The sequence below is a fragment of the Nematostella vectensis genome, chromosome 8, assembly GCF_932526225.1.
Source record: "Nematostella vectensis chromosome 8, jaNemVect1.1, whole genome shotgun sequence".
Classification (NCBI taxonomy): domain Eukaryota; kingdom Metazoa; phylum Cnidaria; class Anthozoa; order Actiniaria; family Edwardsiidae; genus Nematostella; species Nematostella vectensis.
Window position 1 is genome coordinate 10821047 of NC_064041.1, and position 13065 is coordinate 10834111.

General features: G+C 43.0%; 2 protein-coding genes across 3 annotated transcripts; one reads left to right on the forward strand and one right to left on the reverse strand.

Annotated features, from left to right (window-relative positions):
• Positions 1-318: 318 nt before the first annotated feature.
• Positions 319-3440, forward strand: LOC5515274 (2'-5'-oligoadenylate synthase 1A). Of its 2 annotated transcripts, none has more exons than XM_001635365.3 (5): positions 319-577; positions 1353-1528; positions 1767-2052; positions 2321-2687; positions 2999-3440. In XM_001635365.3, the coding sequence occupies exons 1-5, from the start codon at positions 370-372 to the stop codon at positions 3147-3149; spliced, it is 1188 nt and encodes a 395-aa protein (XP_001635415.1). In that variant the 5' UTR covers positions 319-369; the 3' UTR covers positions 3150-3440. The 2 variants fall into 2 exon arrangements, with proteins under 2 accessions (XP_001635415.1, XP_032240839.1); XM_032384948.2 differs by having other exon boundaries at positions 320-577; positions 2333-2687.
• On the reverse strand, positions 3384-13036 carry LOC116619787 (FAD-linked oxidoreductase DDB_G0289697). The gene is made up of 8 exons (XM_032384945.2): positions 12715-13036; positions 10986-11096; positions 10349-10529; positions 10005-10098; positions 8810-8986; positions 7132-7328; positions 5147-5309; positions 3384-4325 (listed from the first exon to the last, which is right to left on the reverse strand). The coding sequence occupies exons 1-8, from the start codon at positions 12901-12903 to the stop codon at positions 4109-4111; spliced, it is 1329 nt and encodes a 442-aa protein (XP_032240836.1). The 5' UTR covers positions 12904-13036; the 3' UTR covers positions 3384-4108.
• Positions 13037-13065: the final 29 nt, after the last annotated feature.

Here is a 13065-nt window from a genome sequence, read left to right on the forward strand (position 1 = left end):
TTAGAGTTTGGTAGTTAAAAAGAACACATAATAGCTATATAAAGCGCTAATGATATCACTATTGACTTATGCGATCGAGCGTTTTTGCTGATGTAATCGCTTCTCCACAACTCGTGGGGGCGAACCACCAGCTCGGTATTAGGGACTTTCCCTTCCCTTTCAAAGCAACGATAATGATTGGCCGTCAGACGAACAGGGAAATTTCCCACTCACCTCAATACGTGTTTATAGCAAGAAAAAAGGGGAAGCCCCTTTAACTAGATTGCTATTGGTCGAATTTTACCGAGGACGTCAATACAAATATACCATATATCAACAGAACTTCAGATATAAACCTAAACGTCTACGGTATTGAAACAAACTCGAAACATGAAAGTCTGCAAGAAATGCTTCACGTCGTTCAAAAAATGCCGGTCATTTATAGATCATGAAATTCGTGTTCATGGGCGCACAGAATTTTCCTGGTGGTGCCCCGACTGCCCGTTCCTTCCATTCATGTCCCAACGTTCTCGCGACGATCATTGCCATATGGCGAAACAACATCGTCGCGATCTAAGGGGAGGGAAGATGTTAAGAGGTATCACTCAATGTCTAAAATGTGTTTCTTCAACCTATGTGGCTATCATAATCTCGCTGTCATCTTGTCGTAGTAGAGCTTGCCTAAACATATATATCGCCACAAGTAGTTATTAGTTCGCTAACTTGCTCATAACCGACAAGGACCTTGCCAATAATCGACAAGGTTTAGCGGGAAAAAGCTACTAGGGTTAGCCTTGGTCAGACTTTCCACGCGCTTTCTCGACAGCAGAAATCAAGCTAAAACAGGGGCTGTGGGATAGTAAGAGTAAAGGATGGCCCGACACTAAAGAGAAACGGCTATTCTACAGCCCCAACTAAAACAATCCTACAAACAAAAACTATAAATTATCAGTCACATCCTCAATAGAAACAATGCTTTGACAATTTTAAGATATTTTTCGCGTTTTCCGTTAAAAATAATGGGATATTTTTACGTAATGGATTGGAAGTAAACTTGTGACAATGTGTAGTTCCAGAAAATTTCCATACCCCCCCCCCCCTATTGAGGGGTCGGAGGTATGGCCCCCACCCCTCTGGAACTTCCAACCCCCTGGAAAAAATAAATACAGTAACTGATTTTACCCCCCCCCCCCCCCCTCACCTCTGGAAATTCCTGAGCTTTTGAGCACCTCCCCCCCCCCGGAATTTCTAATCTTCTAATCCCCTCAATGGGGGGGGGGGGGGTATGGATATTTTCTGGAACTACACAATGCCGCTTTAACAAAGCTATATTCGTCTAGCGTTGCATGTTCTCATCTTATCTCTTATAACAGCGCATGTACAGGACCCGTTTTCGGGCAGGTCTATGGATACTGCTGAGCTTAACAAATACATCACTGAAAATCTACGAGCCTCAGACACACTCAAAGATCACGCAAGTGAAGCCCTCGATGCCATATTCAAAAAGATTCAAGAGGACGATAAGTTACAAATTAGAGAGCTGGTTAAGGTAAGAATAGATTTTTATGTCCTAAAATGTTTGCACGCTCTGATAGGCTTATGCACCGCCTCGCGTTCACACTATTACACGAACTCAGTTTCCATGTCGTTAATAGGCTGACTGCCTGGCTCGTACACACTATAGCACGTGCTCGTGCTTACTAGGCTGGTTCCCTGGCTAAGGGCACTGCTTTGGTTTAGTTTACTCATACACACTTATAACACGTGCTCACGCATATCGTTTCTAGGCTGGCTCCCTGGCAAAGGGCACTGCTTTAAAAGACTCCTCGGACTTGGACTGCGTCATGATCATGAACGGAATTGAAACTGTCGCCGACCTTAAGAAAAAGTTGCCAGATATCCAAGAGCAAGTGAGTGCCTGCCTGCGCAACCCTCCTCCTGCCTGGAAAATTGAAGATTTATGGAATTCCAGATTCGCTGTACAATTTAAATTTAAGATGAAGCACTGGTTACATGGGGAAGTCGAAGTGGACTTGCTGCCTACATTTCAAGCTGATGTTGAAAGCTATGAAGGTACTTGCCCTTCCCTTTCTTTGTCCAGTGGGTGGCTAGGGGTGGGCGCTTGGGTCGCGCGCATACATTTTGGCGATATTTCTTCCACTATCCCTTTACTTTCTTTATGGTTATGGCCACGCCTTTCTGTTCTTCATTCTTACTGTCCATGGAGGGCATGGGACAAATTCTGTGATGAGCATTAAGAAGTATTCAACACTAATACTAATACCACACTATATTATTTGCTTTGTCGCGCGCAAATAATATGATTTTTTCTTATCGTAAGGCTTATTTCTAGGTCGTCGAAAATTGTACTCGCAAATGCATCGAGAGAAAGGTAAAGACATCCTTAAGTACTACTCGGCGGCAGCGTGTAAACTTCAGCGAGATTTCATCAAGGAGCTGCCATCTAACGTCAAAGATCTGATACTTTTGGTCAAGAAATGGCGTAAAAACTATCAACTCGGACTTTCATCTTACTTCATGGAGCTTGTGGTGGTTCACGAGTGGCAGAAGGCAAAAAAACCAGAGAGATTTGATACGAAGAAAGGGTTTAAGGCAATCATGGAGGCCTTGTATAACTACGAGGAGTTATACGCCATGTGGGACAAGTACTACGAAAAAAAAGATGTACCTCGTGAAATCATTCAAACGTAAGTAATTGAGTAAGCGTCAATTTCAAATAAGTTTGCACATCCAAACTCCATGTGCTATAGCCCGTGTTGTCAGGCCCGAGGACCTCCCCCCACCGCCTCTTTTGTTGTTGCTTTAGATGAGACAAAATCCAAAAAAAAGGTATTGACGACTCTTTGATGTGTTGGCAATAGCCCTGGGTGACATAGATGCAAATTGCCTACATTCTACGGTGCCAAATGCTCCGGCAACTTCGTTAAGTAGCGCAAACGTTTATCCTCCTTTATACCCCAATATCATTACCATAACAAAATTAATTTTTCATCTGCAGCCGCCCTCTTGTTCTGGACCCAGCGAATCCGACCAACAACCTGTGTGAAGGCATAGCCCAAGAAAAGTGGGATGAGTTGGAAGAGGCAGCGAAAATGACACTAGACAGTCCTTTTCTACAATCTACACACGTGACACCTAACTGGAAGTAGTCATCACCTTAGAAATAAAAATGCCATGTCGTTTGATGGAGGTTAATGTTAAGATCATATACAGTCAGAAGGGCTACATAGCTTAGGCAAAAACAGGTTTCTTAGTTTAGATTTTACCTGGAGTTTTGTTGGAAGAAAAATGTTTCTTTCATGTATAATTTATTTTTCTATAAGTAATGTTTATAAGTAGGCGGGTCCAGTTCAGCAAAGACTGGTTTTGATAGAGGCTCTTGGTTCAGCTTTTTAGTAGCATTTTAATAGCATTTTAATCATTAAATCAATGTAGAAAAATTATTTGCGTCATTTTGATTAAAAATATATACATGATATATATCACGACGTTTCAAGGGTGTAAATTTTGCTATCAGGGAACGGAAACAGGAACAAGGTTTCCATTAAGGTTCATTTCAATCATTAAAGGAATGACGTTTTTAAGGACCACAATGCCCATTTTTGTGATAAAGGAACGGAGGTTCTGAGGAACACATAACACTGTTCTTCCCGTGATATAAGAGCAGTGTTTCTGAGGAGTTCCTACATCTTCCAATAACGTAACGACGAAGCTTATGCTAAACACATAACTGTTCAATCTGTTGTCATAGGACAAGAACTCAGTGAAGAAATAGGGTGATTTAGATCCACGACGCCGGCAAGAGGACGCCGCCTCGCGCACGTTCGATTGCACGCGCACGCTAATTTTTGCCGGCGTCCCGTCCTGAAGAGGACGTGAAAAAGCGTGAAATGCCGTCCTGAACAGGACGCGACGCCGGCAAGATAAGCGTGCGCGCGCAATCGAACGTGCGCCGTAGTCGCCCTTCCGCCGTCGTGAATCTCAAGTCCCCTATTCATTTGGATAGAGTGACGAGGTTGCTAGGTTGCGAGGAGTACTACAGTTCATTCCAATGATATAGGAAGTTTTTGTGGAATAGACCACAGTTCATTGCAATTATACACATCTGTTATTCTAGTAATATAGGAACAAGGTTTCTGCATAACACATTTTCAGGGTCGTATTTCTTTTTGAGTGCCTTGAGCCTGCGGTTAGCTTGTTCTGCGTAGTCTCCAAAGGGAGGAAGGCCATGCGCAGTATTGACTTCTTGTACCCCGTCTACCCAAGTCTGCAGGTCCTTGAATAACTCTATCGTTGAGACAGCACCAAGAACTCCTACCCAGAACCTTAGAAAAATCATGATAATCTGATGTCATTGAATACAGAATTGAAATGAAGATTTGATAGTAAACAGCCTCTGGCAGCCGCCATTTTGTCATTTTAGCAAAGTACCAAGTGCGAAAAAGCATCCATTTCCATCGGCTGATTTGGGGAAGCCAATGCGACATTTTCAATTGAATTTGGTAAATAAAGTATTAAACTTTATTTTTAGATGGTTATTTTGTTACACATCATCATGTGCCTTCCAATATTAAATGAAAACAATATCAAAGGAGTGGCTGTCAAGGGCACTTTAAGAGATAAAAAAAAATGATGACTTGATCTCAGGGGATCTCATCCTAAGTAATCAGAATTTTGATATACCACGATTATAAAAACAACAAAAAGCGTTATGATTCAAACCCGAAGCCTGGGTGGCGCAATCGTCATAGGATCGCTCTGTATCACCTGTGCCTCTCAATACTATGTTGCGGGTACGACTCCCTGACGTGTGTTTAGTTTGTATAAAAAATTGTATTGGCTCTCTCCTGTTCTCCGAATGTTCATGTATTTCCCCCTGGTCCATTCTATCTCAACCCCACCAAAAAACAACAATAACAACAATTTCGACCCTGAGTTCCATGGTTAGAGCATAAGTCGAATAGTGGCTACCTCGGGTGCCTTCTTTTGCCTTCGACTCGACCACTTTGAATGTGGTCTCTTGTAATTCGGCATTACAGCTGTAGTGAGGAGGATGTTACAATCGCGTTCGAGTTGGCATGGGCCGCGTTCTTCGATAAAAAGGGTCACGTAAGTTAAGAAAGAGGGAAGTTTGATTGTTATGTACCTTGTATTTCGAAAGGGAAAGGAACTGTGCTCTGGTTTTCCTTGGTCCATTTTACCGCCGTAGGTATTCATGTAGATGATGGTATCTGCGAATTCTTTGCTGGGCCCAGGGATCTTTTTTAACATGGCTTCAATGACGTTGTCAATAACTTCATCACTAAGTTCTACGAAGCAAAAGACATTACGCTCAAGCTAGAGCGCAAGTATGGCTGGTAAGCGCCATTATGGAGGGTACGTTTAACGCAAGAATGGAAGGTACTTTTAGCGCAAGAATGGAGGGTACGTTTAGCGCCAGAATAAAGGGCACGTTTATCGCAAGTATGGAGGGTACGTTTATCGCAAGTATGGAGGGTACGTTTAGCGCAAGTATGGAGAGTACGTTTAGCGCAAGTATGGAGGGTACGTTTAGCGCAAGTATGGAGGGTACGTTTAGCGCAAGTATGGATGGTACGTTTATCGCAAGTATGGAGGGTACGTTTAGCGCAAGTATGGATGGTACGTTTAGCGCAAGTATGGAGGGTACGTTTAGCGCAAGTATGGAGGGTACGTTTAGCGCAAGTATGGAGGGTACGTTTAGCGCAAGGGTGGAGGGTACGTTTGGCACCAGTATGGAGGGTACATTTAGCGCAAGTATGGAGGGTACGTTTAGCGCAAGTATGGAGGGTACGTTTAGCGCAAGTATGGAGGGTACGTTTAGCGCTAGTATGGAGGGCACGTTTAGCGCCAGTATGGAGGGTAAGTTTAACGCAAGTATGGAGGGTACTTTAAGCGCCAGTATGGAGGGTACGTTTAGCGCAAGTATGGAGGGTACGTTTAGCGGAAGTATGGATGGTACGCTTAGCGCAAGTATGGAGGGTACGTTTAACGCAAGTATGGAGGGTACGTTTAGCGCCAGTATAGAGGGTACGTTTAGCGCAAGTATGGAGGGTACGTTTAGCGCCAGTATGGAGGGTACGTTTAGCGCAAGTGTGGAGGGTACGTTTAGCACCAGTATGGAGGGTACATTTAGCGCAAGTATGGAGGGTACGTTTAGCGCAAGTATGGAGGGTACGTTTAGCGCAAGTATGGAGGGTACGTTTAGCGCCAGTATGGAGGGTAAGTTTAACGCAAGTATGGAGGGTACGTTAAGCGCCAGTATGGAGGGTACGTTTAGCGCAAGTATGGAGGCTAAGTTTAGCGCTAGTATGGAGGGTAAGTTTAGCACCAGTATGGAGGGTACGTTTAGCGCAAGTATGGAGGGTACGTTTAACGCAAGTATGGAGGGTACGTTTAGCGCCAGTATAGAGGGTACGTTTAGCGCAAGTATGGAGGGTACGTTTAGCGCCAGTATGGAGGGTACGTTTAGCGCAAGTGTGGAGGGTACGTTTAGCACCAGTATAGAGGGTACGTTTAGCGCAAGTATGGAGGGTACGTTTAGCGCCAGTATGGAGGGTACGTTTAGCGCAAGTATGGAGGGTACATTTAGCGCAAGTATGGAGGGTACGTTTAGCGCTAGTATGGAGGGCACGTTTAGCGCCAGTATGGAGGGTAAGTTTAACGCAAGTATGGAGGGTACGTTTAGCGCAAGTATGGAGGGTACGTTTAGAGCTAGTATGGAGGGCACGTTTAGCGCCAGTATGGAGGGTAAGTTTAACGCAAGTATGGAGGGTACGTTAAGCGCCAGTATGGAGGGTACGTTTAGCGCTAGTATGGAGGGTACGTTTAGCACCAGTATGGAGGGCACGTTTAGCGCAAGTATGGAGGGTAAGTTTAACGCAAGTATGGAGGGTACGTTAAGCGCCAGTATGGAGGGTACGTTTAGCGCTAGTATGGAGGGTACGTTTAGCACCAGTATGGAGGGTACGTTTAGCGCCAGTATGGAGGGTACGTTTAGCACCAGTATGGAGGGTACGTTTAGCGCAAGTATGGAGGGTACGTTTAGCGCAAGTATGAGAGGTACGGGAACGGGAGCTATCTGTTTCTACTTGATTATAACCGTATACCTACCTTTGACAAAATGCCCCGCAGAACCGTAGTAGTATTTCCCAGGGGAGAACATCCAGTCCCCTCCCGCCTGAAACTGGTCGTGGCGGACTGGGCCGACGTCATTTTTATAGGGGTGGGTTGCGTCAGCGAGATCTTGCACCAGTCTTCCTCCATCTTTTAGCGGACCATTGAACAATACACGGACTATGATCTCAGGCCTAGTCATGAAAAAAAAAGTCCATTTCACATCGAATAAGGCGGAGAATTCCTCTGAGTACTTAGTAACTTATAGCAAACAAAATATCAAGTCGACAAGTGCGACATTTTTTTAATTGATGCGACTTTTTGTAAAGTGTCATTGAAATTTGAGCTTTTCGTCCCTGAACTGATACACAGGGCAATGATGATCAAGGAATAATTATCTTAAAAAGCCAAAATCTTGTTATGTGCACTTCGGCCTCACGTTATTTGTGTTTTGAAAATCAGTGTAATACAAGGAACCTATAGCCATTGTAAGAAATTGTGTCTTCTCTCTCTATCTGGAATTGCGCGTTTTCCAGGTTTTACCGTCATGTCGATTAAACCAAATCCTGCTACTGTAGTTACATGACCGTCACACTTGGAACGCGACCACATATTCACCATCCGCTAGAAATTTGCACGCGCGATCTCCGCGGGAGCGCTGACCAAAGACCCAAATGGTAGCAAATTCAGACTCCCCAGCTGCCTTACCATTCACGCTGACATTACAGCAAAAACAAAAGCAGGAGTATTATCCCGCGCGATACAAGCAGAGGCCAAAGTAATTCAATGCGGACGCCTTGCGCACGCTCTTATGACTATGTTTTGTGGTTCACGCGTGAAAGGGAATAGACTTTGTTCTATTTTTTTTTCTGCTTCTGCTTTTGCTTCTTATTCAGGGGCGTAGCATGGGGGTGGGGCACTGGGGGCACGAGCCCCCAAATAATTTAAAAAATTATAAGGAGATGACCAGTAGGGGCGTGGCTGTGCCCCCATTGTTTTCTTAATGTTTCTGTATCGTGCCCCCCAATAATTCGAGGCCTGCCACGGCTACGTTATTACACCCCTCTGTAACAGACCTGGCGAGTACTAATTTCCCGGCAGGTTTTCCGTAAAAAGCTCACCAGGTTGGCATTTTTTTACCAGGTTGATTAAATTTTCCAGTTCCAGGAATAGACAGTCGAGGTTAATTCTCATAATTGTCTATTTTTGTTCGAGGTTAAATTTCCCACCAGGAGTGAAAATGTACCAGGGAACGAAAACTCTGCCAGGAAGAGTCCGAAAACTCAGCAGGTACCGGGAGACAAAAAGTCCACCAGGTAAGGTAAAAACAGGTCGGGTTTTAAAATGCCTTTGGCAGGGAGTGTCCTATTTTCAGGGCTATCAGATCAGATCAGATTAGAGTACACACATGTGTGATGACACTGCTAGCTTAAAACTCGCTTATTAACTTAAAACTTTTGTAATTGTTTAAAACAAATTGATCTAATTATCCACGAATCGACACGGTGGGAGGGTAGGAGTACGTTTTTTTTTAAAAAAAAAGCTTAAGTTGGCGCGTACAACAGATTTTGATTTAACTCAGGAGCGCGCTGAAGAATTTCATTAAACTCAGTTCAGTGTAGCAGCACCTCTGAATATCAGATTTCTACCAAGTTACCGAGTTCCTGGACCTTACCCTGTAGTACGCAGGCGTAGTATCATGTAAATAGAGAGCCTGTCATCTGCTTGAGTCACGTGAAAGTCACGCACGCTACGGAACACCTCGTGTGCGTTTGAAATGGAATAGTACAAACATCCACCCACAATCCATTGCGGCATCTCATGCAATTGAAACACTAGTGATGTCACGATGCTGGAAAAAATAACACAACGTACAAAAAAGTTAGACTTCATTTTCAGCTGAAATTCATTTTTTGTCAACTTCTATGCCTTATGTTCAATCCATCCACTTAGATAAATTCTAGATAAATTCCTCTATGAAAGGAAATTTTAAAACAATTGTATTGGAGCTCAAATCCGCAGATGAACCTTTGACATGTCATATATATGGTCCCCCCTCCCTTGGAGGCATGCCCGCATTAGGGTCATTTCCTTATAATTTGTTAAAATGCTGGGGCAGGGCATGAATCATACCAATAGGGAAAGTTCATTTATTATCCCGAGGGGGAGGGGGGCTGAGGATTTTGATAAAAGTAAGGGAAAAAATAAGGTGCCCCCCCGTTCAGGTGGAACAAAATTTTCCATGCCCCCCCCCCTTTATGCTTCCCCCATATTTGCGGTGCCCCCCTCCCCTAGAGAAAACCAGAAGAAAAAAGGAGGGAATGGCAACAACAATGTCAAAGGAACGCGCTTAAGAGATTAGCTGCAGGCTGATAAGAATAGCTTTTCGTTCTTCTCCATGCGAGAAAAGTGCAGCCCGAAAAAGAAAAGCAAGAGAGAGGAAGACAGCCAATTAGATATGAGCAAGGATATTGATGACGAAGAATGAGCGCTTGTAGTATTAGAACGTTTTGTAAATGATTTCAAGTATGGAACATAGGCATATAGCAGAACCATTAAAAAATAGGGTGTATACTAGTTTGCATTGCATAGATTAAGCTTAGTTTAATACGTATCCTGGACTCCTGGATTGTACATGCCAAAAATTTGCCCCCAAAATAAGACTGGACAAATTATATAAAAGGGACAGCACTCAAAGAAATTAGTGCCCCCCCTCTTTTTAAAATCCACACACTTTCGACACCCCTCCTTTAGAACTTGGAGATTTCTCGAGGCCCCCCCACAGTATCCTCATGCCCACCCCCCCCCCCCCCCTCGGTATAATATATAAACTTTCCCTAACATAAACCAACCATTTCCAAACAAATTACCCGAAGTTAGCTCCAAAACCCTTCATTCCCCAAAAAAGCTCCTCATTCTCATCTTCACTGACAGACAGCACCTCGCCATCAACTGTTACCACTTCTAAAACACAACAACATGAGCAAAAAAATAATCAGCAAGAGATCCCTAGAGCAGTTATACAGTATGTGAGCATGCTAAGAGCAGGGTCAGATTCAGGGGGATATCCACACCTGATTAAATAAAAATATGTCATATCTCTTTGTTTTGATAAAATACCAAGTAAAGTATCAAAGTGATCTTTAATAAACCTCTAATCCAGCCCCCCCCTTTTTTTTGAACCCGACCCGGGTTCAAATCCCACCTCACCTACCCAGTTTTAAGAGGTTATCTGAAGTGCAGCCATAACTGCTGGCCAGAAAACCTATCCCACCAATCAAAGTGAGTCCAGCCACACCTAGCTGCGAGTACGAGCCAAGAGGAATAGCAAAACCATGCTTGTATAGCTCACTGTCAACATCATTTTGTCTAGAACCAGGAAGGACTGTTGCAACCTGTGACCATAATTCTACACCTTAAGTGAATACTGTAGAATTGATGGTAATGATGAGGGTGCAGTGATAGTAATAACAGGGATGCTATGATGATGATAGGTGATGGTGCTACAGCGGTGTAGCCTGGGGGATGGCCAGCCCCCCCCCCCCCCCCTTCTAGAATCCAAAAATACTGTAAATATGTGAGACATTATCTAAAATACAAGAGAAAATGCCTTGCAAGGACCTTTTGGGCCCCCTCCTGTTACAAATCCTGGTTATGACGTTGTTGCTAGTTATATTGTCAGAAATGCTGGTACAGTGATGGTGATAATGATGAAGATAGTCATGTTGATAACAATAACAATTGTGGCTAATGTAGTGGCAATCATGTTCACAGTGATTATTGCATAGAAGCTAGATAGTTCCCTGTGATGATGATAAATTTGGATGGTCACTTCAAACTTTTCTATTCACCTTATTGTTCCTGTCAACAGTTACACCTTTCATATGTGAGAAATCAATGACAACTGCATCGTCATCAATCGCAAGGTCACCTGTTGCACCACTGCTCACACACAAATCCAACTAAACAAACACGGAATCAGTATATGGTATTGAAGATAAATATTAAGCATTTCTATTATAAACACATAACACTACAAACTTCATGACAAAAGTCAATATCATATCAACATCTTTCATCAACAAAAACAAAACCACTTGCTGCAGTGAGAGAGAGATTAAGAGAGACAGAGAGAGTGGGGTGGGCGGGGGAAGTAGAAAGGGGAGGGTAATCTTTTCATGTGCCATTTCAAATGTAAATGCATGCAATGAAGATTAAACAAAACTTTAACTGCATGTATTTGCATTATACAATGCAATGCAATGCAATAAACTTTATCTAACAAGGGTATACATAGTAACCATAAAAATATAGTTTTGTATACTATTGGCTTTATTTGTACAACAGACTTCCTAGCTTGCTTTCTGTCATTTTTACCGACCTAAGTTAAGGTCAGTGCCGTGTCTCATAAACATCCAATTGAAGCGCGAGAAAAATCAATGTCACAATTAACCTCATGATTGCTTTTTTATGCTTTTGGCATCTTGTTTCTTGCAGCTCTTTCATCCTCTTTCAAAATGAACTCTATACAATAAGCTGACAAATTCGGATTAACATAAATAGTGCAACCAATCCTTCCTTGTGACTGGATAGAAAAGAAATAGAAACTAAAAAGATTTTAAAACTTTTTTCAGGTTTCGTTATTTTCATATGCACGCTAAAGAAAAGCATTATTTTAAACGAGAAAGCGCATATATTATTTTTGTATTTTTCGTGGCAAAAATATGCAAATCAAAATCATGTTGTCCTCTCTGCGCACCCAATTTTTGTACTGATTATTGAGAAAAATAAAACCCAAAACCACCCCTACCAGAGCTGTAGCAGACCATGTAAGATTGGGGGCATAATACAGAAACATTAGGAAAATATTGGGGGCAGGGGCGTAACCAGGGGGGTGGCCTAGCGGGCCCGGGCCTCCCCTTTTAGCAGCCAAAAATACAGTAAATGTATGAGACACATACCTGTCAACTCTCCCGCATTAGGCGGGAGTCTCAAGATTTTGGACCCCTTCTCTTGCTCTCCCGCGTTGAGCACCAAATCTCCCGCTTTTAGCAGTTTTTTATCGTTTCCAAAAAATTATTCTATAGAAAATCGTCATTTTGCCTATTTTCTTTTAAAATATTTAAAACAATTATTCCCTTGTGCAGCGCAATTTATCTAACACCCTCGTGAGATCTATAAGTGGATTTGTTCGCGAAAGCTTTCTTTACGGCAAACGCCTGCGAGGTTATACCCACCCCTCCCCCCAAAAAAATTAATATACCCCACCCCTCCTCCAAAAAAATTCTCAAGCCTTGAGATTTTCGGAGGTTGACAGGTATGGAGACATCTAAAATACAGGAGAATATGCCTTGAAAGTCCCTTTTGGGCCCCCTCCTGTTAAGAATCCTGGCTACACACTGGGCACAGCCACACCCCTACTGATCATTTCCTAATAGCTTCTTTAAAATCTTGGGGGGGGGACATGCCCCATGTGCCCCACCCCCTGCTGTGGCCCCGCCTACTAGCTTTGGTCAGACCTGTCCCATCAAGTTGGAACATATTTTAAAAATCAACAAGCTACATGGTTTATCAGCTAACCTGATTCCCAGTACAGAATTTAACGGTCTTGACAACATCTTCTGTGCACTTGACTTTCACAAATGCAAGCGGTCTTTTGCTTAGAAGGACAGCGTTCCAAACTTTCTTGATTTCATGGGAATAGCCACTATCTTCCGGAAGGACAACTTTTCCCTTGATCTCCGAACTCAAAATAGAGAAGTCGGCCATTTCTTACATTAGCCAGCAATGCATTTCTTTACACTTCTCTAATCACATATACAAAAGGAGGTAGTTAAAAAACAACGTGTTAATTGACGGTGTGAACAAATCATTAAAACTGGCATAATAGCCAAGGCGTTCCTAAGAAAGACATGCAAGAGTCTGGGCCGA

What these genes read in the sequence shown, in the direction of transcription:
- LOC116619787 (XM_032384945.2), bottom strand. Translation starts at nt 12,903, where the DNA reads ATGGCCGACTTCTCTATTTTGAGTTCGGAGATCAAGGGAAAAGTTGTC. An exon ending in CTGTTGACAGGAACAATAAG is followed by an intron (nt 10,530 to 10,985) that starts GTGAATAGAAAA and finishes TTATGGTCACAG; the next exon opens with GTTGCAACAGTCCTTCCTGG. An exon ending in TTTCCCTTTCGAAATACAAG is followed by an intron (nt 4,326 to 5,146) that starts GTACATAACAAT and finishes GATTTTTCTAAG; the next exon opens with GTTCTGGGTAGGAGTTCTTG.
- LOC5515274 (XM_001635365.3), top strand. Translation starts at nt 370, where the DNA reads ATGAAAGTCTGCAAGAAATGCTTCACGTCGTTCAAAAAATGCCGGTCA. An exon ending in AAATTAGAGAGCTGGTTAAG is followed by an intron (nt 1,529 to 1,766) that starts GTAAGAATAGAT and finishes TATCGTTTCTAG; the next exon opens with GCTGGCTCCCTGGCAAAGGG. An exon ending in CCTCGTGAAATCATTCAAAC is followed by an intron (nt 2,688 to 2,998) that starts GTAAGTAATTGA and finishes TTTCATCTGCAG; the next exon opens with CCGCCCTCTTGTTCTGGACC.